We start from the raw sequence: 24,965 nt of genomic DNA on the forward strand, positions 1-24,965 counted from the left end.
AACTATGCAAAAGTTTGAGTCTATAGAATAGAAGCTCTGGTGATGTGTTCAGTGAAAAGGAACTGAATATTGTCTGGATTTTGAAGGGACCTCTGTGATGTTTGGATAGTATTCCAGCATACTACTTGCTCACTGTTTGATGTACTCCCACGTTCTCCCCTATTCATCCAAAAACATAATAAAAAACATTTGCATTCACTGTTGTATCTGGCAACAGACCATTGAAGACTTTTCTGTACTCACTCTTAGAACTTTGAAATGCGAGACTGTTTTACATTATGTTAGTATTGATCGTGAAAATGACTAACTAAAAGGATAAATCTAATATTTAATCATATGACTCACAATTATTGCATACACAGGTAAATACATTCTACAGTTATTTAGTAGTGTTCTAATACAATACATCTCCCATAGTATTTACCTGTGGTATTCACCTTCCACCCTTGCCTGTGATTTAAATTCTAATCTTTGATATAACACAGCCGTTTTCCTGAATTGACTTTATTAAGAAGCAAGGTTCAAAGGGGTAGCCATCTTGCCGTATCTGCAAAAACAACTAGGAATTCTGTGGCACTTTAAAGACTAACAGATTTATTTGGGTATAAGCTTTCAGTAAATCACAGAGGTAGGGTTATATTATATATCATGGGTTCCCAAACTGGGGGGCGGGGGTGAGGCGACCCAGCCCTCCCCCCTAAGTTTCGCTGCTAATTTTGTTTTTCGGCCCTGGTCAGTTCCTTTTTTTTTTTGCTCAACAAGTTTTGCAGCTATTGGGAGAGGAGGGGGCATGATGCCAAAAAGTTTGGGAACCACTGTTATATATCAAAAGAAGGGAGTTATTTATCAAGTGTAGGACCAGTGTTAACAAGGCCAATTCATTCAGAGTGGATATGACTCACTTCCAGTAGTTGATGAGGGAGGTGCGAATACCAAGAAAGAGGAAATTGCCTTTGTAGTGAGATAACCATTCTAAGTCCTCATTCAGTCCTAATTAAATTTACAAGTGAATTGCAGCTCTGCTGTTTCGCTTTGTAGTCTGGTTTTGAAGGGGTTTTTAATAACAGGATGGCTACTTTTAAATCTGTTACTGAGTGTCCAAGAGAGGGGAAAGTTTATTATGAGGGACATTTTCAAGGCCTTATGTAAGGCATAGTATACTATTATACCTTATATAAGGCACATGTACAATTGAGCCAATTATTCCCTGGCACCAGGCCCAAGCTTAGATGGACTCTGTTGTTCTCCCTTCCTACCTACAGCTCTGTGCAGGGGGGGCCTACAGGACATGATGGGGAACCCAAAGTACCCTGGGAGCTGTAGTTCCTTGGCCAGCTCCCTGCCTAGATAGCTGGCCATGGAGCAGGGATGGGACTGCATTTCCCAGCATTCCCCTTGGCTGCTAGCAACAAGAAAGGCAGGGGGAGAGAGTGGGGAAAGGTGTGAGCCATACACAACAGCCTGCTGTGTAACCTGTCCAACACATTATCAATAAACTACAGCCTATACTGGAACAGGATACCATACTCAAAGAGGCTCTGGGAGACAGACCCATAGTATCCTATAGACAACCACCTAACCTCAAGATGATTCTTACCAACCACCACAGGACATACCACACTAATACCAACCCTGGTACCTTCCCTTGCAACAAACCCCGTTGCCAGCTTTGTCCACATATTCATTCTGCTGATACCATTATTGGACCTAACCAAGTGAGTTATAAGATCAAGAACACATATTCCTGCGCATCCAGAAATATAATCTATGCTATCATGTGCCGAAAGTGTCCGTCTGCTATGTACATTGGACAAACATCTCAGACACTTCGCCAAAGGATTAATGCCCACAAAACAGATACGAGACAAGATCACAAAGAAAAAACAGTTTCTTGCCATTTTAACCAGAAAGGACACTCTCTCACTGACTTAACCACCTGCATTCTGCTACAAAGACCTTTTACATCTGCACTTGAAAGGGAATCCTCTGAACTGTCATTCATGTTAAAATTCGACACTCTCTGAGAAGGAATGAACAAACACTCAAACTATCTTACCCATTACCAAGATAGCTTCCCCAATTATCACCTCTAATACCATTAGCTCACAAACATCCCACTCTCCCCACCTCTAATATCATCAATTCACAGACACTTACCTTCCTTCCTTTCCCCACCCCCCTGCATCCCTCTCCTGTTCTGAAATGTGATTTGTCCTTTTCATATGTGTTCATTTTTTTAATTGTATCCTTTGGTATATATGGTTGTGACTATTTTCTTCCACTATTTGATCTGAGGAAGTGGGTCTGGCCCACGAAAGCTCATCATCTAATAAACCATCTTGTTAGTCTTTAAAGTGCTACATTGTCCTGCACTTTGCTTCAGCTACCCCAGACTAACACGGCTACATTTCTATCACTATTCTGCTGTGCATAAGCTGCTAGAAGGAGGTGGTGCTGTGATTGGGAAACACATGTGCATACAGGCAGCTTTGGCCCAGATCCCATCCTCTGAAGCCTTCCCCAGACTGAATTAGGGATACTGGTGGCTTCGGTTCACCGCCCCCAAGGAAGGAACTGAGAGGGCTGAATGAACAATGAACCTCCAACTTAACCCTAGCAAGGAAGGTATGTGGACCCCACCAGGAGTGGTTAATATGATACGTTTAAAGGAGGGAAGGCTCTACTAGAGGGCCTGGGCAGCTTTAGGTAAAATACCAGGTACTACACAGGATGATTTGACATCCATGAAAGCAGAAATGGGCTTTTCCTTTCCATATGTATCTAATACTTAGAAAAGGAATCTAACACCTGCCCTCCAGATCTGAACAGACGTGCTCAAGTTTAATTTGGGCTGCTGTTACATCATTTCTCCAAAATCAAATACTGATCCACTGTAATCTCTTGTAGAAAAAGTAGGGTACAGTTGAGCAATGAATTCTGGCATCTCCCAGTGCTAACTGGGGCTGGAGTTGCTATTTTCAACAGCCATTACCAGTTTTGTGGGGTAAGAGGTTAGTTTTCTTCTTTTAAAAAGAAGACAGTAATATTGCACTGGTATTTCCCCACAGACACAAAGGCTATGTCTAGACTGCAGGCTTCTTTCGAAAGAGGCTCTTTCGAAAGCATCTTTCGAAAGAGCCTCTTTCGAAAGATCGCGTCTAGACTGCAGGCGGATCTTTCGATAGAGGAAATCCGTTTTTTCGAAAGAGAGCACCCAGCGAGTCTGGATGCTCTCTTTCGAAGACGGCCTCTTTACATTGTAGAACGCCTTCTTTCGAAAGAGGAACTTTCGAAAGAAGGCGTTCTTCCTCGTGAAACGAGGTTTACCGCCATCGAAAGAAAAGCCGCGTTCTTTCGAAATAATTTCGAAAGAACGCGGCTTGAGTCTGGACGCAGGGGAAGTTTTTTCGGGAAAAGGCTACTTTTCCCGAAAAAAACCCTGAGTCTGGACACGGCCAAAGAGTGGAACAAAAGAACAAAGGTGCCTCAACTTTTCTTCATTGTGTGAGACAGTCTTACAGTCTGGATCTAGATATCCTCTACCCACACAAACTGAAAATTACTCCACTTTACTGGGTGCTGGGGAAGGGATTTATCAGAATTGATCAAGTAGCTGCTGGCTGTGGAAGTTTAGAGCTGAGACCAGGACTACATACAGGGTGTGTCTAGACTACATCCCTCTTTCGACAGAGGGATATAAATTGGACACTTTGAAATTGCAAATGAAGCCAGGATTTTAATTTCCTGCACTTCATTTGCAAGGCTTGACAAATCTGCTTATCTACTCGCCCGGGGCAAGTAGATTTCAGCCCCTCACCCCATTCACCAGCTGTGAGCACATGCGCAATGCAGGTCTGGTGCATGCGCGGTGCGGGGCTGGCAAGTGGGTTTTTGCCGTGGTCATCGAGCCCTGTTCATTTGCATAATCACGTCATGGCGCTCTTTCGAAAAAGCGCTATTTTAAAAGTGATACCGCAGTCTAGATGTGGTTCTTTCGAAAATAGAAGCCTTTTTTGAAAGATCTTGTAAACCTCAGACTAATCCCTTTCTATCTTTCCAAGCTGCTCGAACAGGGCCGGCCCACAACATTTTGGCACCTGAGGCAGGGAGCTCAAATGATGCCCCCATACCTCCTCGGTTGGGCCAAAACTTTGAAAGGTCTCAATGCTCTGGGTCCTAGTGGTGCTCCCCTTCCCCAGTCTGGCACCTGAGGCGGCCGCCTCAGTTCGCCTCATGGTAAGGCCGGCCCTGTGGTCAAACTAACATCTAGGTCTAAGCCCTTATCTCCCTTTTTAACTATTTCAACCTTCTCCCTGATCTTCCCAGTGCCTTGTTCCACTCACCACCATTCAAAATGTCATTGTTAGAATCACCTGGCTGGCCTAACATTCTGACAACGTCCCCCCATCTCTACCGAGGCGTCCCTGCTCTTCTGTCACATCAAGTTCCCCCACTTCCACCCATCACTGTCAGCATCCTTCATCTTTTTGTACACTTATCCCATAAGCCCCTTTGTACTTTTCTCCATCCTGCCCCCGGTCTGCCAGGAACACCCTTCCAAAACTGGCAATGAAGACTCCATCAAAAAGGTTGGATTTTTCATTTCCCTGGAAGGACTCAGATGAACTACTCAGTCAGCAAGAGGGAAACCAAATGAGCAGCCATACCTGCTGGAGGGAAGGAAGCCAGAGCACAGTCCAGGGGAACAGACAGCCATACGACCGCTGCCCTCCCCAGCCCTTAGAGTTGCTCAGAGCACATTACACAGCGCTCCAACAGCAACGTGAAGGGCCTGGGGCTGTAGGCACCTTTGTTGCCACAATAGTGGTAGCAGCGACCAGGAGCCCTGGGCCCTTTAGAATTGTCAGGTCCCAGGGCAGTTGCCCCACTTTTTGTCCATCCTCTCTCCCCCATCAGTGGGCCTGGTACAGTCAGGTATCTCACTGTGATCTTCTTCAGATAATGAGTGCACAGATCATAGCGTTCAACTGCTCAGAGATGGAAAGTGTTCCCTGTCACTGCAACAATCTGTGCATCTAGGTGCCACGACAAGTTCAACATAACCCCAAACCTAAGCATAACTTAGAATGGTGGTCAGATGCATTGATAGATAGTGAGGCTGCTATCTTGGTCATACCTGGAAGTGTTTTATTCTTTCTGCAAAGGCTGTCAGTAGCAATTAACTCAAGCAATTAACAGGAAACAAATTAACTCGATTTTTTAAAACAGTCATTATTAATTGTAGTTTTAATTGCACTGTTAAACAATAATGGAATACCAATTTAAATTTATTATAAATATTTTGGATGTTTTTCTGTAACACAGAATACAGAGTGTACAGTGCTCACTTTATATTACAGCAGTGACATGTGAATATCTCTGCTCACTTTCAGGTCACCTGAAGTGGGCAGCATTATTCCCTGTAAATGTAAACAAACTTATTTGAGCAACTGACTGAAAAAGAGGTAGGAGTGAGTAGACTTGTAGGCTCTAAAGTTTTACATTGCTTTGGTTTTGGATGCAGTTAGATATTAAAAATCTACATTTGTAAGTTGTATTTTCATAATAAAGAGACCACACGACAGTACTTGTATATGGTAATTTGAAAGATGCTATTTCTTTTGTTTACCTTTTTACAGTGCAAATATTTGTAATAAAAAAGACTGCGTATTTTGTAATAAAAATCAATATATTTTAAAATGTACAAAAACATCCAAAATTTATAAATGTAAATTGCTATTTTATTATTGTTTAACCATGTGATTAAAACTGTGATTAACCATGACTTTTTAAAAAAAAATCCTCATGATTATGATTTTTTTAAACATTTAATAGCCCTACTTCCTACCATTATCACTTCTGCATTCTCTAAATTATGATTGAGCCAAATAATTTTCATCCATCTGCTTATTTTTTTCCAACACTGAAACAAAGGAAGCTGCATCATTTGAGAAGTATTAGTGCATGTCATCTGCAGTCCATAGTAACTTGGTGTATACAGTAATCTAATGTATATATAAATATTTCATACAAAAAGCTCCAGGCAAAGACAAAAATGGTGCAAAGTAAAGTGCTCATTTGGTGTTTGCACACTTTGACAAGTACATGTGGAAATCCAATGAAATTCAAAGACATCATCTATTCATATAAATTCTCATTTAGTATATACGTATCTTTTGTGCCAGTGAAACACAGGGAGTTTATTAGTATTAAATGTTTTTAACAATGAGCATGCATTAAATATGGGCTTCTTTAAACTATAATAATTTGACCAATCAAATTGCACATTTCCAGACCAATGAAAGGCAGATATGACATATGGACTACATCTCTGTCAAATGTGACATTTCCATCACCTGCTAACAGCTTTAAAAAAAGAAAGAGAATTTTTTTCAAAAAAAAGTTACAATTGTTTCTTAGCAGAAAATCTGATTTCCCCTCTCACTCCCTCCCCCAATCCTTACATCTCTGAAATATATTTGATGAAAAATTTAGGGAAAAAATGTGCAGAGAGCAAGAATACCTAATTTTTGCTGAAAAAATAAAATATTCAGAAAGTTATAAGCAACTAAAAATGACAGTTTATAATGGAAACATTTATGTAGCAACACTTATAGTTAAGGTTATATGTGCCACTCAAATAAATATGAGAGCAGATTTAAAAATGGGGGTGGAAGGAAATCTACAAACATTTTCATTAAAAAAAAGATCTGCTTTTCACTAGGGCATATTTCTTGTTCATTTTCTGCTCAGCCCTAGCCACTGATATTGAAAATGATGGACAAAAGCACAAAATCCTGCTTCATTCCACATGTGGCAGGCCTCAGTCTGGATCCTATGATGCACTTAAACATGTGCCTAACTACCATTATGTGAAAAGCTCCATTAATTTCAATAGGCTACTCACATGCTTAAAATTCCATAAGTGAACTGCTGGTTTAGGGACTAGAGAGTGATGTTTATGGTTTGGGAAGCCTGTTTGAGATAGTGAAGAACTACCACATTTACTTCTGCCAGGTCTCTTATGCTTATCTTCAGCCCCTTAGAGTGAAGGCTGTCCCTAGCTCCATGGCACGGTAGGCAAGGAAAGTATTTGCTGCCCCTCCATTTGTTAAACTTTTGAATAGCTTACAGCTCCCCAAGCCTGGCATCCAAGGCAGTCCCTAAATCCAGCCCTGCGTGGTCAACACTACTAAAGCCTGTTAAGAGATCTAATAGTATAATCATGAAGTTCTGTTTCCTATCCAAGGCCAAGAATTCCATCAGCAAACTGTGCCATATCTCTACCAGAAGCCAAAGGGTACAGGTGCCTGCAACGGTGAGGTCACTGGAGTTTGGTCACCACCACTTTCTTAATAAGCTTTTCCAATTAAGGGAGATTGGAGATTAGGTGATGATAGTGCCCAGTGTAAGATACTTCGGAAGGGGCTGGACTATTGTATTCTTTGGTGTGGTAGGTAAATTGCCTTCTTTGAAAGAGATTACTGTGATTTCAATTATAGTAGCCAGATAAACCTTTTACATATCCTGCTATTTTAAGTATCATCATAGATATAGCAGTAACTGTTATAAACCCTGTAAATTAAGGATAATGTCACTGTTTTCTAAGATGAGTTTAGCTCTGTGCTGCAGCAGCTTATTATTTGGCCTTTCCAGATCACACAGTGCTGGAACTTATTGCATATATTCTCAGTTGAGGAATGTATTGTTTAAACGGATTAACATAACTGATCTGTAATGGATTTAACTGTAAAGTATGTAGCACACTTTCTGCACATTTAACAGTTACATCTTTACAAATACAAATCTAAAGTCAATTAAATAAATCTCCTTATTGTACCCTGAAAAGGAAGCTGAGACAGAGATCGCATGAAGTCTACTGGGGGCCTTGCTAGGGCCAATGTATTCTAAGGTATGCTTACACTTTGAGCTAGTGGTGTGACTCCCTGTTCAGAGAGACATAGTCACGCTAGCTCCCCCAAAGCATGTGCACTCAAAACAGAACAGAGATGCAGCGGTGGGACAGGCTAGTCAGCCCAAGTACATTAAAATCTCAGTTGCACACACGCTCAGGGCAGCTAACACTGTCGTGGCCACATTTTATTTTTAGCATGCTAGCCTGATGAGAGCTAGCCCAAGTAGGTTTTTGAGATGGGAATCACACCTCCAGCTCCAAGTGTAGACATCTCCTGTGTGGAAGGTACTCAGATAGATGAAAGTATATAATAGTATAAAAATAACATACCTAAAAGTGCTCTGATACACCTCTGCTGTTTCCAAATACAAACTTAGAAATAACATGAGCTATTTAAGTTGAGAAAGGAGCAACTTTACATGTAAAATAATGAGGTTTAAGAATTTTTAATACATGCACATTGTGTTCCATACCACAGATTAGATGCATAAGATGCACCAGGGAGAAATCTCAACAATTTAAACAAAACTTAGGATATTTACATTGCAGCAAAGTATCTGGAATCATTCCAATGCATCATTATACCAGATTTTAATACCATTCAACCATGTTTATTTAAATGTAGAGAATAGATGCAAAACATTTTGAATAAACTTAGTTTCTGATTAACAAGAAAGGAAGTTATTACATCAGGGAAGGTTATTGCCCTTCAGCTGAGCGGTTGTGGAATTAACTGGGATTCTAAGTATTACATTACTAGTACAATTTTATATTTGCTGAGATTTCAAACAGAATTTGAATGTCATTTTAAACTGTAATATAACTTTGCTAATAAAAGCAAAAAGATCACTCACTTTTAAAACTGAAATGCATGTAATGTTCATGCAAGGCACAAAGACTGACAGCATTGGACAAGTCAGCTTATTAATTAGTGTTTATAAGAAAGGGAAAGTATTTTTAAAGTGTTAGAATAATCTTGATAATAGTTTCTCTGTCCAGCAGCATTTTTTCTCATTTATGGTTAAACTCCTTTTAACTGATTTTGTAAAATATATAAAATAAATCTCTATTATCCCCACCAGAGACATATCCAAATTACAAAGAACAACAGGGGAGGGGGAGAGGGAGAGAAGGGGTCAGCTAATCTGTCTCCCCTTTGCTCACTAGCAAAATTTATTTTTCTTTATTTACTAAAGATATTTATCTATTTATTAATCATATGTGGAAAATGATGCTGTTTGAAATTTCTGACTAAGAGTACAATCTTGCACTCATTCAAGTTAACAGACATTTTGTTCTTGAATTGGATCCCATCTGCGATTCAGCAGCACGTTTTGGTTCATGGTGAGGACTGGGGTCTTTTGCTAGATTTTTTTTTTTATGAAACCTGAATGGTATCTAATGGTTATAACATTTTCATACCTTCTGTTGTAAAATCCTTTATCTTTAAAGGACTTTCACATATACTAAAAATTCAGCAGGACAGGTCTATTACCTGTTGTCAGATGCTAGTATCTCAGTAACACACTTGCATGCTTGTGCCTATCATATAAGTGTATACTATAGTTTAGAACGTTTTTAAAAATATCCATTAATTTGGGGTTCCTTGACTTTTGGGCTCCCAAGTTGAGAGACTATGACCTGCCTTTGAGAGAACTGCTAAGAAGCACTTATTACCCTATTTCCAATGAATAAAAAGTAGGTATTCAGCACTCTGAATATGAGGCTCAAATTGTTTCATATTGGACCCTTTTGCAAATTTGGGCCATTATGATTTCTTATCTCACAGGTTTAAATACAAGACTTAACATTTCCAACCCCCCAATACTATCAATAGGCATGTTGAGTCCTACAACTAAATGCTGTTCAGGAGTAAAAATCCCGCTCAGCTCAAAAGTCAGCATTACAGTGCTAGATATCATTCTAACAGCTACTGAATACTAGTTTGATACCTGGGCAGTGTTCCAAAAGGGAACAGAAAACCTGAAGATAAAAGAACTGACTATTCTAAGGAAGCTAATCCACTTTCTCCTTGCATGCATATCTGAACATAGAGCCTGTAGTTTAGAAATAAAATGCTGTGTAGATATTGAAGTTCTGTGCCTAGGGTTGTTAGTATTAGAACTTTGGCATCTCAGAGTTAAGGTTGACTTGCAGTTTCCATTGTAAACATTTTTATTTTTAGGGCTGAATACCTCAACTTTTTTCCATTAACACCAAGTTTTTGGCCCTTTGGCATTTTTTTCTAGAAAATAAAACAGAGTGTATTATTAATCATTTGAAAATCCACTATGTATGTGGAAAATATACACTGTTCTTAATAATAAATACATTTAAAGTTGTCTTGATATTATGACTGACATCAAAAGGTCTCTGGAGATACTGAAGTATCAATCAGAAGTATCCTACAACATGTTAAGATTGTTATAGTTTCCACTGTAAATCTTTTTCCATAGTTACATATCTCAAAACAAGCAAAATGCTGAAACAATTGTCTCTAGGTCATTCTAGGCTAGGGGATCAAGAACTCAATACTAACGGACTTCACAATATTGTTTTGCTTTACCTGCTGCTGGTCAGAGTTCATTTGCAGCTGAAAATTATGTTGATAATTAACGTGGGAGCTTAATTCTGAATCCCATATTTATGAAGGAAAGCTAGGTGTGGAATTCCTGATCTGATTAGAAAGCCAATGAAAATTTCATCTCCCCTTAATGACTGCCACAAAAGGAAGCACAGAGATTCCATGTGGATTTAAATTTTAAATGGTACTTTAAATTCTTTAAACTCTTTTTAAATTGTAGAATAATCTCAAGGCCTGATCCTGCTTCCACTAAGATAAATGATAAAATAAACATTGACTTCAGGGGAGCAGGCTTCAGATTTAGTTTTATATTTGTTTCAATCACTGCTGCATTTGATTTCAGACAAACAAGCTTTTAAAAAGCAGACAGTTACCACAAACGGCTTGTCTACATGGGGGAAATGATTGGAATAGCTACTCCAGAATAGCTCTCCATATGAATACTCTATTCCAAAATAATTAGTGTGCTTTATGGAACAGTTTATTCCACAACAACTATTCAAACCCTTAATGTGGATTATTCCTTTACAGTATTCAAACAGCTAAAATCTTTAAGATGTAAAATTAAACAACGAAACATATGCAACAACTTTTTCCTATTTTTAATTCTCCAGACTAAATGAAAGACTGTGCAGTGCAAATCTGCAAAATATACTGACACTTGATAGTACTGAGGCAATCTGGTCAGTAAGATTCAAAACAAGATTCATATTTATACATGTAGGAGTTGAATCTGTAGTTACAATCTTCCATTGATAGGAACTTAGAGAATTCTCATTCCAAAGGAGAGCTATTTCCCAATAATGGTCAATACTCCATCTGATATTCACTTCAGTTATCAATGCATCGGGTATAACTGCTCTCAGAATTTTATGCTACCTGTTGAAACTGTGAGTGTTATTCTTATAAATCTAAATGACTAATTATTTTTAATCTTTCTAAGTTATTTACCATGATGATTTCTGATGGCAGAGGGTTTCACAGCTGTAAGTATATGTGAGGATGCAAAAAAAAAGTATTTCCATTTCTTCTGTTTGGTGAGTGTGTATATATATCCCTCCTATGGGACCTGGGTGCCTAATATAAATTAATAAAACACCATGTTAACTCTCACAGCTAAGAGGATAAACAACTCACCTTCCTGTAACTATCAACCATAATAAATAGCCCAGTATTGTTCCACAGATAAGGAAATACTTAGAGAAAAACCCTTGCCTTCCCTGCTCTGAAGTTAGCAAACTTAGATTCTGGCACACTTCCAGAATGAGCAAGTATAACAGCTGGTTCTTGCCCTAAAAGAGGTCTCCCTCCACCCCTTAAAGGTTTGCATTCATAGACTGTCTGTCAAAGTCCCTGGGAGGCATGGGTCAGCATTCATGTCACACTGCCTGTTAGTACCCAGCTTGGGCCAGCTATTGAGTCAACCAGCAGACCAAATTTGGTGATGAATCCAGGTCACATGCTACCTGAGGCATGTTGCACATTCACTAAAGCCATGTCTCCCCTTGCGGGTAGATCGATGCTGCGGCATCATGGTGTTAAATTTAGCAGTTCTAGTAAAGACCCACTAAATCGAACACTGAGAGTGCCCCCGTCAGCACTGGTACTTCTACTCCTCATGAGGAGTGAGGGAAGTTGAGTGTTTCTCCTATAGACCTCCCACTGCAAGGACAGCCCCAAAGCTCCACTTACGGTTCATCAATTCCAGCTACTTTTTTTACATAGCTGAAATTGCATACTTTAAGCCGACCTTCCCTGTAGCGTGGACTTGGCTTAAGAAGAGTCAAAGCATCTTAGCTGATCTCAGTTGCAGCACAGCTTCAAAGAAAGGGAAGGTTTCCCAAGGGAAGGCAGGTACCAAACCATACATGGCTTAACAGATTAGAATCCACACCTTTCATTGCTCCTGGAAGTTCGCAGAGCCACCAACCCACTCCTCCAAGTTCTACATTTTCTAAACATTCCAAGTGGTGTCTAAAGATAGGCCCAGGCAGAGCACGCTGCAGCAGTCAAACCTGAAGGGACAGTGCCGTTTTAAAGAAGGAAGTGACAGTTCCATTGTTCACCATAGATGAAAAACAGGACAATGAGCTACCTGGGAAGCTAAGAGCAGCTGGGAACCTACGAATACCCCAAGATAGTCTATCTCTTTGGCTAATGATGGGCATTCTCCATTAACAAACAAAGTAGCCAAACCTCTATCAGCAGCTCTTTAGGTTGTTTTCTCTAGCCAACATGCATCTCCGCCATAACTGCTGAGTTGAGCCTCAGCCAACATGTTTTCGCAAGGCCTGTGCAGAACCCGGAAATTATTCAGTCTCAATCTAATGGTAAGCACAGACAGGGCAGTTTTAATGCATAACGGTAACAGCATATCCCCAAAAATTAACACAAACACTCTCAAAGGACCTTGAGCATGTTGCACAGAAGGGATAACCGGGTGGAACCACAGATGAGAAGGGCCTCACAGATCCTATGAAACAATTCTCAAAGGAAGGAGCAAAGCCAGTGAACAGTTCCACTCACCCCTTTTAGATCCTGCCAGCATATCAGAAACACCACGTAGGCAACATTAGCCCAAGCTCTAGTTCTAACAAAATCATCAGACTCTTGACTTTTGCCCAGACCCAGGAGTTCATCAAATCTCTTTAACATACCCAATCCTGAAACCAAGTGACAGGAATCCAGGAAATAAAAAGATGCACGCTAAAGTGTAATCTTCCCCCAAAATGAAACGTATGAGACATGGCATCTCAAAAGATGACATTAAGTGATGGCTTCAAAAGAAAGGTGTAGCCATTGTTTCTTTAAGGATGGCATTTGTCCTCCCAAGAAGAGACAACAATCCCCATTGGTAACAAACTTAAAAAAATTTTGACGGCCTTTGACCAGGTATGAGAAACCTGGATCCATCTCACAGGTAATTTGTCAGGTAACGTGACAGAGTAATGATTTCCGAACCATATCCATGGACCACCAGAGGTCTGCAGAGCACTGGCTAGTCCCAATGATACCAGCTCCTCATCCTCATATGCAGGCAATAAAGTACAATAAATGAAAGCCTCAAGTACATTCAATACTTTTCCAATATTCATTTGCTACAAGCAATTGTCAATTGAGAGGGTGGGGAATTAGGAATGTGATGTGAAGTAGTCCATGAACTATCTCTATTAAGGTGTGATGCACACTATGGAAAAGTTTGGAAAGCCCCAATACAGAGGAATCAGGAAAACACCTGAGCCATTTCCACAAAAATAAAACAGGCATTATGGAATTTTTAAGAAATCCCACATCCTTTTAGGTTACTTGAAAATAATAATCAGTGAAGCTTTTCCCCCTTTAGAGATTACTAGTTTACATGACTTCTTTGTGTACACTCTTGTAATATCCAAACTAATCAATGTATTTATTAAGTTTGTAAATCATTCAGCAATAAAATGAAGAACTTTTTTGTGCCTATCATAAGTGCACAAAATGCGTGACACGAGTAGAGATGTTTGCACATATTTTATTGAATCAAATTACATTATTTTTAAAATAGTAATTTTCCGTGGTAGTGTAAAATACAGACATACACACACACTTGCAAGACTGAAGTGTCTAGAGACAGCCATCATTTTCATTCTCACAGCCCCTATTTATTTTTACAGTCCATCTGAATTTTTAGGTTTGCTGCTATTTCTATTCAAGATAATTAAAAATTAACATAGTTCTCAAGGTAAGGATACACCATCTGTTTTGCTAGTACGTTCTTTCCCTTCTAATACCACTCAGAATATCCTATTTGACTATCACTAAGTTTTGTCATCATTGAGCTGTCCACAGTCATGCAGAAATCATTTTCCTTCAAAAGTCATCAGTGTAAACAAGTATCTTAACTAGTCCCTTCTTATTTACTTGTCTATGTGGACTTTTCTCTGCCATCGTTCTGTCTTAACATTTTAAATCCTACTTGAGTTCTTCTCACAATCCTCTTTAGTCTTGGCCATTTCATTTTTGTCACCACTCTGTCCACCCCTCTTTTCCAAATCTAATACATAAAGGAGAATGTTTGTAAGTTTGTGCACTAATTACTTGGACACTATAAGAGCTACTGCAACCAAACTGTGCATGGGATAACCTTATAACCAGGAGAAGATTTTAAGGTATTTTTGGACCCAATTGGGCCCAAACTCATGCTGTAAAAATCAAAAAGTAACCTGCTGCGCTGCAGGGGACACCCTGCCCACCCTAGATCCCATACCCGCCACGTGCAGAGCCCAGCACAGTCCGGGACTCACCCTCTCCCTCCCATGAGGTTACATAAGCAACCCTCTTCCCACACCTCGCGCCAGCACAACCCTCTTCCCCTGAGTACCACGCGCACAACGGCTCAGGCACCCGCCCTGCCCCCCGCCGCACCTGCAGCCCTGGGCTCAAGCTGAGGCGCCCCTCCTGCGTGTAACCTCCACTCCACCCAGGGTCGCACCCCCTCTCCGGGGTTGACACCGACCTATATTTTAATCCCTATAGAAATCAGTGCAACTTTTCTACCGTTCAAAAAAAGATAATGGACTACTGTTTTTCTACATTTTGTTCCTCCGGTTTCCCGAGCAACGCCAGGTACCTCCAGCTAGTCCTTAATAAACATGAGATAATACTACACTTCACTTTGGATATGTGGCTAGTACATAACGCAGAGGAACCCCACCATTAACATTTTCACCTATAAGAACTGGGCACTGATTCACACACTTTGCTTCATTTTTCTGAACCACTTTTTAAATCACGCCAGTTAACAAGTTTTTCTAATAGCCTCTTGTAGGGAAATTTATCAAATTCCTTCTGAAATACCTCTGTTCACTCTCTCCACTCAGTCTCTTTTAACTTAGGCCCTTAGCCTGCTCCAACCAATCTCCTTTATCTGGTATTCTGTGAGAACACTTCAAAAGAGGTAACAGGAGAGAGTCACAGTTTACCCTACAGAATACCTACCTGTGTATTCACTCAGTTAGGAGCTTAACACAATCATTACATTATTTTCCTGTTATATTTCCTGGCCTGTCAATAGTTTTTAACTGAGATAATTTTTTCTTGAATTGTTTCAGAATAGATAAATTACACCTTTAGTCATGGTGATTTACTCTTAATTTCATTTTTTTCATAGTTCAATCTCTCACAGTACCTGACCTTTGCTACTTGTAAAGAATCACTTTTTATGTCTACCTTTACATCCTGAGGGACTAGCAATCACACTGACTCTCCTGAGGGCTTCCAACAGTACTCTAAATAAACTTAGAAGAGCATTTTATTATTTTGTACGTGGCTGGCTACTTACTCCTCACATTACCTCCTTGCTTTTTTCAAATAATTACAGATGATGTTTTCCATTCTGTTAGTCTCATTTGAGTCCATTTTTAAAAGGACATCATTTTAATTTCAAAACCCTGCTAATTGTTCATTGCCCCTCCATGTTTCCCTTGATTTGAATTTCTGTTGATCTGGAGAACCAAACCTAATAACTTTATTTTTAAACGACCTTCAAGGTGATTTCCTGAATTTTAATCCCCTCAACTTTCTTTTCAAGCTATTTTTAACTAACTTCCCCATTCCTACAATACAAAGAAAGATGGTCTGAAACAGGCTTGAAGTTCAGTTTCACAGTATTTGTTCATCTAATTAACACCGCCCCTCCCCAACAGCCTTGTTTAAGTTCCAAAGCTTGTCCAGCTCATCAACACAAATTGGTCCAATAAAAGTCACCCACCTTCTGGCCTCCCCTGTGGTCAGTACATATAACTTGGACCATACTTTCTATCCCATGTTTCAATAAGAAATAAAGAAGTCTCTCCCTTGCTCTGCTCCCACACAAACTCCCCCAAACCTCATTTTTCCCCTCCCCACAAAAGTTGTGGAGCTATAACGTTCAATCAGTTTTTCTCTGACTCGCTGTAAATCGGGGGAGGGGCGCTCTGTTTCGTTCTGCCAGGCCCCGTGACCCTGGGAATTGCCTGTAGTGACACCAAGAACATAGCAATGCTGCTGACTCGGCGATAGTGCACTTTCGTGGTGACACGACAAAGGGGCTGCACCGCACCCCGCACCCGTGCTCCCCCAGCAGCGATACAATGAGAGGGCGGGGCCCCCGTTCTGCGAGTGTCATTGACCTCAGGGTTAAACGTCTGTAATAGGCTCGTTGTGTTGTTAAATTGTTAGCACGCTGCTAATTGTCAGTGGGCTCCGAAGTCCCGTCACCCATTGAAACTCAGGGGCAGACACTCACCGGGGGTGCTCTGGAATGGGGAGTCCGTCCCAGGCTCGGGGGGGTCAGTCACAGCCTGGGGGCTGGGGTGTGGGGGGTCTGTTACAGCCTGGGGGCTGGGGGGTCTGTTACAGCCTGGGGGCTGGGGTGTGGGGGGTCTGTTACAGCCTGGGGTGTGGGGGGTCTGTCACAGCCTGGGGGCTGGGGTGTGGGGGGGTCTGTTACAGCCTGGGGTGTGGGGGGTCTGTCACAGCCTGGGGGCTGGGGTGTGGGGGGTCTGTCACAGCCTGGGGGCTGGGGTGTGGGGGGTCTGTTACAGCCTGGGGTGTGGGGGTCTGTCACAGCCTGGGGGCTGGGGTGTGGGGGGTCTGTTACAGCCTGGGAGCTGGGGTGTGGGGGGTCTGTTACAGCCTGGGGTGTGGGGGGTCTGTTACAGCCTGGGGGCTGGGGTGTGGGGGGTCTGTTACAGCCTGGGGGCTGGGGTGTGGGGGGGTCTGTTACAGCCTGGGGTGTGGGGGGTCTGTTACAGCCTGGGGGCTGGGGTGTGGGGGGTCTGTTACAGCCTGGGGTGTGGGGGGTCTGTCACAGCCTGGGGGCTGGGGTGTGGGGGGTCTGTTACAGCCTGGGAGCTGGAGTGTGGGGGGTCTGTTACAGCCTGGGGTGTGGGGGTCTGTCACAGCCTGGGGGCTGGAGTGTGGGGGGTCTGTTACAGCCTGGGGTGTGGGGGGTCTGTTACAGCCAGGGGTGTGGGGGGTCTGTTACAGCCTGGGAGCTGGAGTGTGGGGGGTCTGTTACAGCCAGGGGTGTGGGGGGGTCTGTTACAGCCTGGGGTGTGGGGGTCTGTCACAGCCTGGGGGCTGGAGTGTGGGGGGTCTGTTACAGTCTGGGGTGTGGGGGGTCTGTCACAGCCTGGGGTGTGGGGGGTCTGTTACAGCCAGGGGTGTGGGGGGTCTGTCACAGCCTGGGGGCTGGAGTGTGGGGGGTCTGTCACAGCCTGGGGTGTGGGGGTCTGTTACAGCCTGGGGGCTGGGGTGGGGAGTCAGTCACAGCCTGGGGTGTGGGGGGTCTGTCACAGCCTGGGGCGTGGGGGTCTGTTACAGCCTGGGGGCTGGGGTGTGGGGGGTCTGTTACAGCCTGGGGTGTGGGGGTCTGTCACAGCCTGGGGGCTGGGGGTCTGTCACAGCCTGGGGGCTGGGGTGTGGGGGTCTGTCACAGCCTGGGGGCTGGGGTCTGTCACAGCCGGGGGGCTGGGGTGTGGGGGGTCTGTCACAGCTGGGGGGCTGGGGTCTGTCACAGCCTGGGGGCTGGGGTGTGGGGGGTCTGTCACAGCCTGGGGGCTGGGGTCTGTCACAGCCTGGGGGCTGGGGTGTGGGGGGTCTGTCACAGCCGGGGGGCTGGGGGGTCTGTCACAGCCTGGGGTGTGGGGGGTCTGTCACAGCCGGGGGGCTGGGGGTCTGTCACAGCCTGGGGGCTGGGGTCTGTCACAGGCTGGGGGCTGGGGTGTGGGGGTCTGTCACAGCCTGGGGGCTGGGGTCTGTCACAGCCTGGGGGCTGGGGTGTGGGGGTCTGTCACAGCCGGGGGGCTGGGGTCTGTCACAGCCTGGGGGCTGGGGTGTGGGGGTCTGTCACAGCCGGGGGTGTGGGGGTCTGTCACAGCCTGGGGGCTGGGGTCTGTCACAGCCGGGGGGCTGGGGTGTGGGGGGTCTGTCACAGCCTGGGGGCTGGGGTCTGTCACAGCCTGGGGCCTGGGGTGTGGGGGGTCTGTCACAGCCTGGGGGCTGGGGTCTGTCACAGCCTGGGGCCTGGGGTGTGGGGGTCTGTCACAGCCTGGGGGCTGGGGTCTGTCACAGCCGGGGGGCTGGGGTGTGGGGGTCTGTCACAGCCTGGGGGCTGGGGTCTGTCACAGCCTGGGGGCTGGGGTGTGGGGGTCTGTCACAGCCGGGGGGCTGGGGTCTGTCACAGCCTGGGGGCTGGGGTGTGGGGGTCTGTCACAGCCGGGGGTGTGGGGGTCTGTCACAGCCTGGGGGCTGGGGTCTGTCACAGCCGGGGGGCTGGGGTGTGGGGGGTCTGTCACAGCCTGGGGGCTGGGGTCTGTCACAGCCTGGGGCCTGGGGTGTGGGGGGTCTGTCACAGCCTGGGGGCTGGGGTCTGTCACAGCCTGGGGCCTGGGGTGTGGGGGTCTGTCACAGCCTGGGGGCTGGGGTCTGTCACAGCCGGGGGGCTGGGGTGTGGGGGTCTGTCACAGCCGGGGGGCTGGGGTCTGTCACAGCCGGGGGGCTGGGGTGTGGGGGTCTGTCACAGCCGGGGGGCTGGGGGTCTGTCACAGCCGGGGGGCTGGGGTGTGGGGGTCTGTCACAGCCTGGGGGCTGGGGTCTGTCACAGCCGGGGGGCTGGGGTGTGGGGGTCTGTCACAGCCGGGGGGCTGGGGGTCTGTCACAGCCGGGGGGCTGGGGTGTGGGGGTCTGTCACAGCCGGGGGGCTGGGGGTCTGTCACAGCCGGGGGGCTGGGGTGTGGGGGTCTGTCACAGCCGGGGGGCTGGGGTCTGTCACAGCCGGGGGGCTGGGGTGTGGGGGTCTGTCACAGCCGGGGGGCTGGGGGCTGGGGTCTGTCACAGCCGGGGGGCTGGGGGCTGTCACAGCCTGGGGGCTGGGGTGTGGGGGGTCTGTCACAGCCTGGGGGCTGGGGTGTGGGGGGTCTGTCACAGCCGGGGGGCTGGGGGCTGGGGTCTGTCACAGCCGGGGGGCTGGGGGCTGTCACAGCCGGGGGGCTGGGGTGTGGGGGGTCTGTCACAGCCTGGGGGCTGGGGTCTGTCACAGCCGGGGGGCTGGGGTCTGTCACAGCCGGGGGGCTGGGGTCTGTCACAGCCGGGGGGCTGGGGTGTGGGGGTCTGTCACAGCCGGGGGGCTGGGGTCTGTCACAGCCGGGGGGCTGGGGGTCTGTCACAGCCGGGGGGCTGGGGTGTGGGGGTCTGTCACAGCCGGGGGGCTGGGGTCTGTCACAGCCGGGGGGCTGGGGTAGGCTGTCGGGGCTGCTCTGGAGTGAGGGGTCAGTCACAGCCTGAGGATGGGGGCCACAGAGCGCTCGGGGGGTCAGTCGCAGGGGGCCGGTGGGGGGTCTCGGGGCTTGGCTCGGGGCGGGCTCCCACTCCCCCCACGCGGCGCGGAGGGGCCCTGCCCCCCTGCCCCCCTGCCCGTGCTCGCAACCCGCCCTGCGGCTCCGGGGCCCGCGCTCGCCCGGCTCCCAGCCCCTTCCTCCCGCCCATGTGCCGCGGGCCGGGCGGGCCCTGCCTGGCGCTCCGCTCAGGCTGCTCCGGCCATTGTGCCCCCGCCAGCCGGGAGCCGAGCCCGGCCGCGCAGCGGTGCGATGGTCCGGAAAGCGGCGCGAGCCCAGGACAATGGCCCCAGGCCGGGGGCTGCGCAGAGCCGGGCGGTGCGACACAAACCCGACGAGCAAAGCCCAGGCCGGGGGCCCTGGCTCCTCCTCCCCGCTCCGAACAGGCCTTTGGAAAACTGCACAGACCGCGGCGGCAGCTCCGCCGCCTGCCTCCCTCGCTCTGCCCGGAGAGCCGGCGGCGGCGGGCGGGCGCCGCCCGAGCGGGGCGCGGGGAAGGGGACCAGGCCCGGGCGCTTTGTGTTACCTGCCGTGGAACCAGTCCTTGCAGGCGTCGCACTCGATCATGAAGCGGGTCACGTCGTAGGGCAGCCTGCAGATGCAATAGACGGGCACCGTCGCCATGTTAGCTGAGCTGCCTGCAAAACAACAGCGGGCTCCCAGGCAGAGCGAGCGGGGCTGGCGGCTCCTTCCGAAACGCGAGCACAAAAATTGCAATGTCGAGAGAGCCGGAGCGGGGAGGGGAAGGGGGGAAGGGGGAAGAGAGGGGAAATCAGATAATGCAATTACAGCTCCTCAAGGGCGAGCTCGCAATGTCACAAAAATAACCCAGGGCTCCCGAAACTTTGGCTCATGGCTCCTCTCCGGCTCTGCCAGCCCCAGGCGGACGGGGCTTTGTGTGTGTTGTTGTTGGTAAATGATTAGTATCCGAAGTGTGGGGCGAAATGCATTCTAGTGCGTGCCCCCTGGTGACAGTACAGTACCGCGGCTTTCATAAACACCCGACATGCAGCCTTTCCTTGCAATGTCCTTACGTCAGCCTGCAACATTGGAATATTTCCTCCGACGGGCTGGGGAGGGAGGCTGCACAAGGGGAGGCGAATCTGAAAACTCAGCGCTCGGCATCGGGCAATATTAGCGGCGGGAGGGCACAGCCCCCCTTGCTGGGAAAAACAACAAACCGGGCCGGGGAGGAGGAGGGAGATTTAAAAGAAAGAAGCGGCGAGCGGAGCTGGGCGGCGGGGGCAGGGATCCCGCAATCCCCCCGCACTGCGAGGCGGGCCCGGGGAGAACTGGCCTTGAAACCAGAAAACTCAGCGTGCCGACTCCAGAGGGACCCCCCCCCCCAGGGCCCCTGGCAGCGGGGGGGACACGCGCCCAGCTGTTAGATGCTGGTCGGAGCGCGGGAATGTCCAAGCAGGGACCTACAGGCGGGGCAGAGCCGGGGCGCCGCTGCCACCCTGCCGGGACGGGGCTCGGGAGTGACTCGCGCACGGCCCGTGATGGGCGCTGCATGGCGGGGGGCTCTGCCCCAGCCAGGGGGGCCTAGGCGCGCGGCTGCCAGGGAGCGCCCCGCTCCGCCGCCGCCGGGCTCGGGGGAGCGGCTGGTTCCGCGCCTGCCCCAGGACAAAGCTCCGCGCGCGGCCCAGCTGGCGGCGGCGCTTCTCTGCCGCGGTCTCCTCGGCCAGCCGGACCCATCCAGCACGTCCCGGGCGCTCCGTGCGACACCGGCCCGGCCTTGTCCCCAAGGAGCCCTGCCCCGTGAACTCTAGCGGCCCCTTCAAACTGTGGGTAAAGCGGCACTGGCCACTTTTGTCTCTCAGGGATTCCCAGCTTGAGTCACTCGACTGAGTCAAATGATCATAAACCTTCCCCCAGAGTTATTAACATTCTCCAGCACTGTCCCAATGCGCACACACCTTTGCAATGCACACACACGGCTGTGGCGAAAGGATACAGTTCCTGTGTGCGTACACAGATTCACATCAATTTAAGTATAACAGAGGTATATACATGTATACACCCCCATCAACCTATTTTTGTACAACATCTAGCTCTAAACCCCCAAACCTTATTTGGATAGCCAACCTTCTACCAAAGGAGAGAGAGTTAAACTTGGAAGTCAAAGGATTTTTATTCAATAATTGCACTGTACTGAGAAAAGAAACAAAAGCCTTATAGAATTAGTAAAAGGGGTTTAAGCAAGGTGGGGGAGGAATACATGAAAGATATGTCAAAGAGAAAACTTGGATGAAGGTATTTTGCAACATTTTATTTCCTTAAAGCCGCCTAAATCTACCTAATAAAACAACAAACAACCCTCTTCCTCAGGCCCAGGAAGGCTATGTCTACACAGCAGCATTTTTTCAGAAAAACTGAGGTAATTCCAATATAACAAAGAGTGGTCTACAAAGCAAGCCATTATTTCAAAATAATGGAGAGCTGGAGGACTTCTTACTCTGACTCCTTTAATATTCATTTCAGGGGGAGTAAGGGAAGTCAAAGGAAGAGTGTTCTTCCTTCAACTTGCTGCTGTGTAGATAGCACCAAAAGCCAAATGAAGTTTTTTTGACTTAACCTATGCAATTGAGGTAGCTAAGTTGCATAGCTTCATTTGACTTTAGCACAGCGGTGTAGACATATCTTTAGGTGCTACAGGACTACTAGTTGTCTTACTGTATCTATAAAAAAGTTTTTCCTGCAAGACGGCAAAGTGACTTCATCATGTCACTCTGGCATTCCCCAACCTCTCTTTCCCCAGTACTGGCTACTATGCCACACCTCTCTCCTCCCCTGTGCTTGGCAGCCCAAAGGAGAACATGGGGCACGTGAGACCTTGGAGCACCTTCCAGCCCACCCCCCACCCCCAGCAGCTGGGAGAGAGTGCAGGACGCATAAGGCTTCGGAGTGCCCCCCTCCCTTTGCCCCGGCAGCCAGGAGGAGAGTGGGGCCTGATGCAGACTCAGCCAGGAGAGGGGTGGTGAAGGTTAGGCTGCAGCGGGGGGGCGGGGGGCCCAGGCTGGCTCAGCTGGGGGGAGGAGGGAAGGAGAGAGGGTCTGGCTGGCATGGCCATGGGGAGGGAGGGGAACCAGGCTGGCACAACCAGGGGAGGGAGAAAGCGCTTGGGCTGGTGCAGTGGGGGAACGGGGATGGAAAATTGGTCTGGGTGAGTGTGGGTGCAGCCCAACCCTCCCTGGTAGTATTGAGGGAGCATGGGGTCTGGTGAGGCCTCAGAGCAGCCCCCCTCCTAACCTCTCCCCCTCCCTCCCCGAGGCCAGGGGGAGACAGCCAGGGTGGTGCAGCCCTGGCAGCCGGGGGGGAGGGGGGAGAGGCCTAGGGCTGGCTGTGGGGGCAGGGGTGCAACTGCCGGCCCTCCCTGGCAGCCGGGGGCAGAGCTGGCTCTGCTTATGCCCACAGACGGGGGAGGGGGGGGTTGGTGAGCATAGCAAGCAGGGGGCACCACTCCCACCTTTTTTTCCAAAGTTACAGACTAACGTGGCTACGCTTCTGTGACTTTTAAATCTACCTCAGCCAGCCAGTCCACCCACCCCTGAGTTAGAAATAGAGTGACTGGGCCTGCTCCCCTTATAAAGATGAAAGTAAATGTGCTGTGCCTAGGAAGTGCCCAATCAAAGCTTTGGGATATTGGATGCACATTGCTCAAGGCAGCTCATCAGCACAATACTCTACAGCCCCAAACCGCAATCAGCACCCACAACGAGAAGAGGTGAGCAACAGCAGCAGTGTAAGAAGAGAGGCCCCTCCGCTTGAATGGATATGGAAAGGTGAAAACTACTCTTCCAGCCCCAGAGCCTGCCGCAGCTGCTCAAGAGACAAGGATCATATGGAATGGACAAGAGACAGGCGTCGTCAGGGCCTGCTCGTAGCCTTCCTCAGGCTCCACTTTGGAGTGCAGTAACTAATGTGGAAACGTTCACTTTGAAAGAGACTTGTATTAGTTATTTCCTGGGCATGCTGAATAAATTGAAAAGGGATTAATTATAGTGGATTTAGTGCTTGAAATTGTTTTCACTTGCCAGTCTCTTCATCACAGACCAAGGAAGAGCTGTGTACATTTCCTTCTTCGGCTCCATCCAGGTGCTGCCATCCTGGATGAATCGCCTTTAGGCATTCCAGGGAAATTCTGTGTTCCATGTAGGCTTAGTTCTAGGCCGCCCTGATGAGATTACCAACAAAGTTAACAGTTGTACCAGTGGGACCTGTCCAGCAAGACTGGAGTGACACTGACAAGTCATTTTATGTAGGCCACAGACTGAGACAGCAGTGACTTTTAGTCCCTCCCATGCTGGCTGCAGTGTTGAAAGTGAAAGTCTGTATCCCATAATCAATATCCTGAGCCATCTACTTCCCCTGGGATTGTGTGGTAGTAGATGACCTTGCAAATGGTTGTTAAATATTTTATGATGGCTTTCCTTTGTAAACAGTGTACGGTTTCACATTTTCCCATAAGGCTGAGATCAAAGTATTGCACAGTGTTGTATGCACACACACACCCAAACTCCGATTACTAAAATGATGCAGTCTACCAGTACTGAGAACACAAGCCTGCACTTTCAAAACTGGATAGTGACTTTTTGAGACCCTCCAATTGTTTGTGTGTCAATTTGAAATACCTTGAAAATAACACTCTAAAACACAGGTCCTGTTAGGGTGTTTTAAGATGGGCACCCAAAATCACAGGAGACAAAACCTATAATGCCCCAGCCAGACAAACAGGCCACCAGGTCTAGTGGAATAAAGCAACAAGAGGAAAGATCTAGCATAGCAGTCAGCAATCTTGCCAAAATATAACAAGGAAATTAATAGAATCAGAGAATACTAGAACTGGAAGGGACATCAGTATATCATCAAGACCAGTCCCCTGTCCTCATGCCAGAACCACGCACCATCTAGATCATCCCTGACAGGTGTCTGTCTAATCTGCTCTTAAATATCTCCAGTAATGGAGATTCCACAACCTCCCTAGGCAATTTATTCTGGTATTTAACTGCCCTGACAGGCAGGAAGTTTTTCCTAATGTAAACCTCCCCTGCTACAATTTAAGCCCATGGCTTCTTGCCCTGTCATCAGAGGCCCAGGAGAACAATTTTTC

At 47.3% G+C, this 24,965-nt stretch overlaps 1 protein-coding gene across 2 annotated transcripts in view; it reads right to left on the reverse strand.

The window, feature by feature from the left end:
- PHF2 (PHD finger protein 2) overlaps window positions 1–21,115 on the reverse strand; it is a 180,997-nt gene extending 159,882 nt beyond the window's left edge. The window contains exon 1 of one of the 2 annotated variants that reach the window (XR_012906578.1): window positions 20,379–21,115. Coding sequence is in view for 1 of the 2 variants with exons in the window: in XM_075939694.1 (XP_075795809.1) it covers window positions 20,379–20,476 (98 nt within the window). In the remaining variant the exon portion in view is untranslated. The remainder of the gene's footprint in view (window positions 1–20,378) is intronic. The other variant, XM_075939694.1, reaches the window with a different exon arrangement.
- Window positions 21,116–24,965: the final 3,850 nt, after the last annotated feature.

This window comes from Pelodiscus sinensis, chromosome 11, assembly GCF_049634645.1.
Source record: "Pelodiscus sinensis isolate JC-2024 chromosome 11, ASM4963464v1, whole genome shotgun sequence".
Classification (NCBI taxonomy): Eukaryota; Metazoa; Chordata; order Testudines; family Trionychidae; genus Pelodiscus; species Pelodiscus sinensis.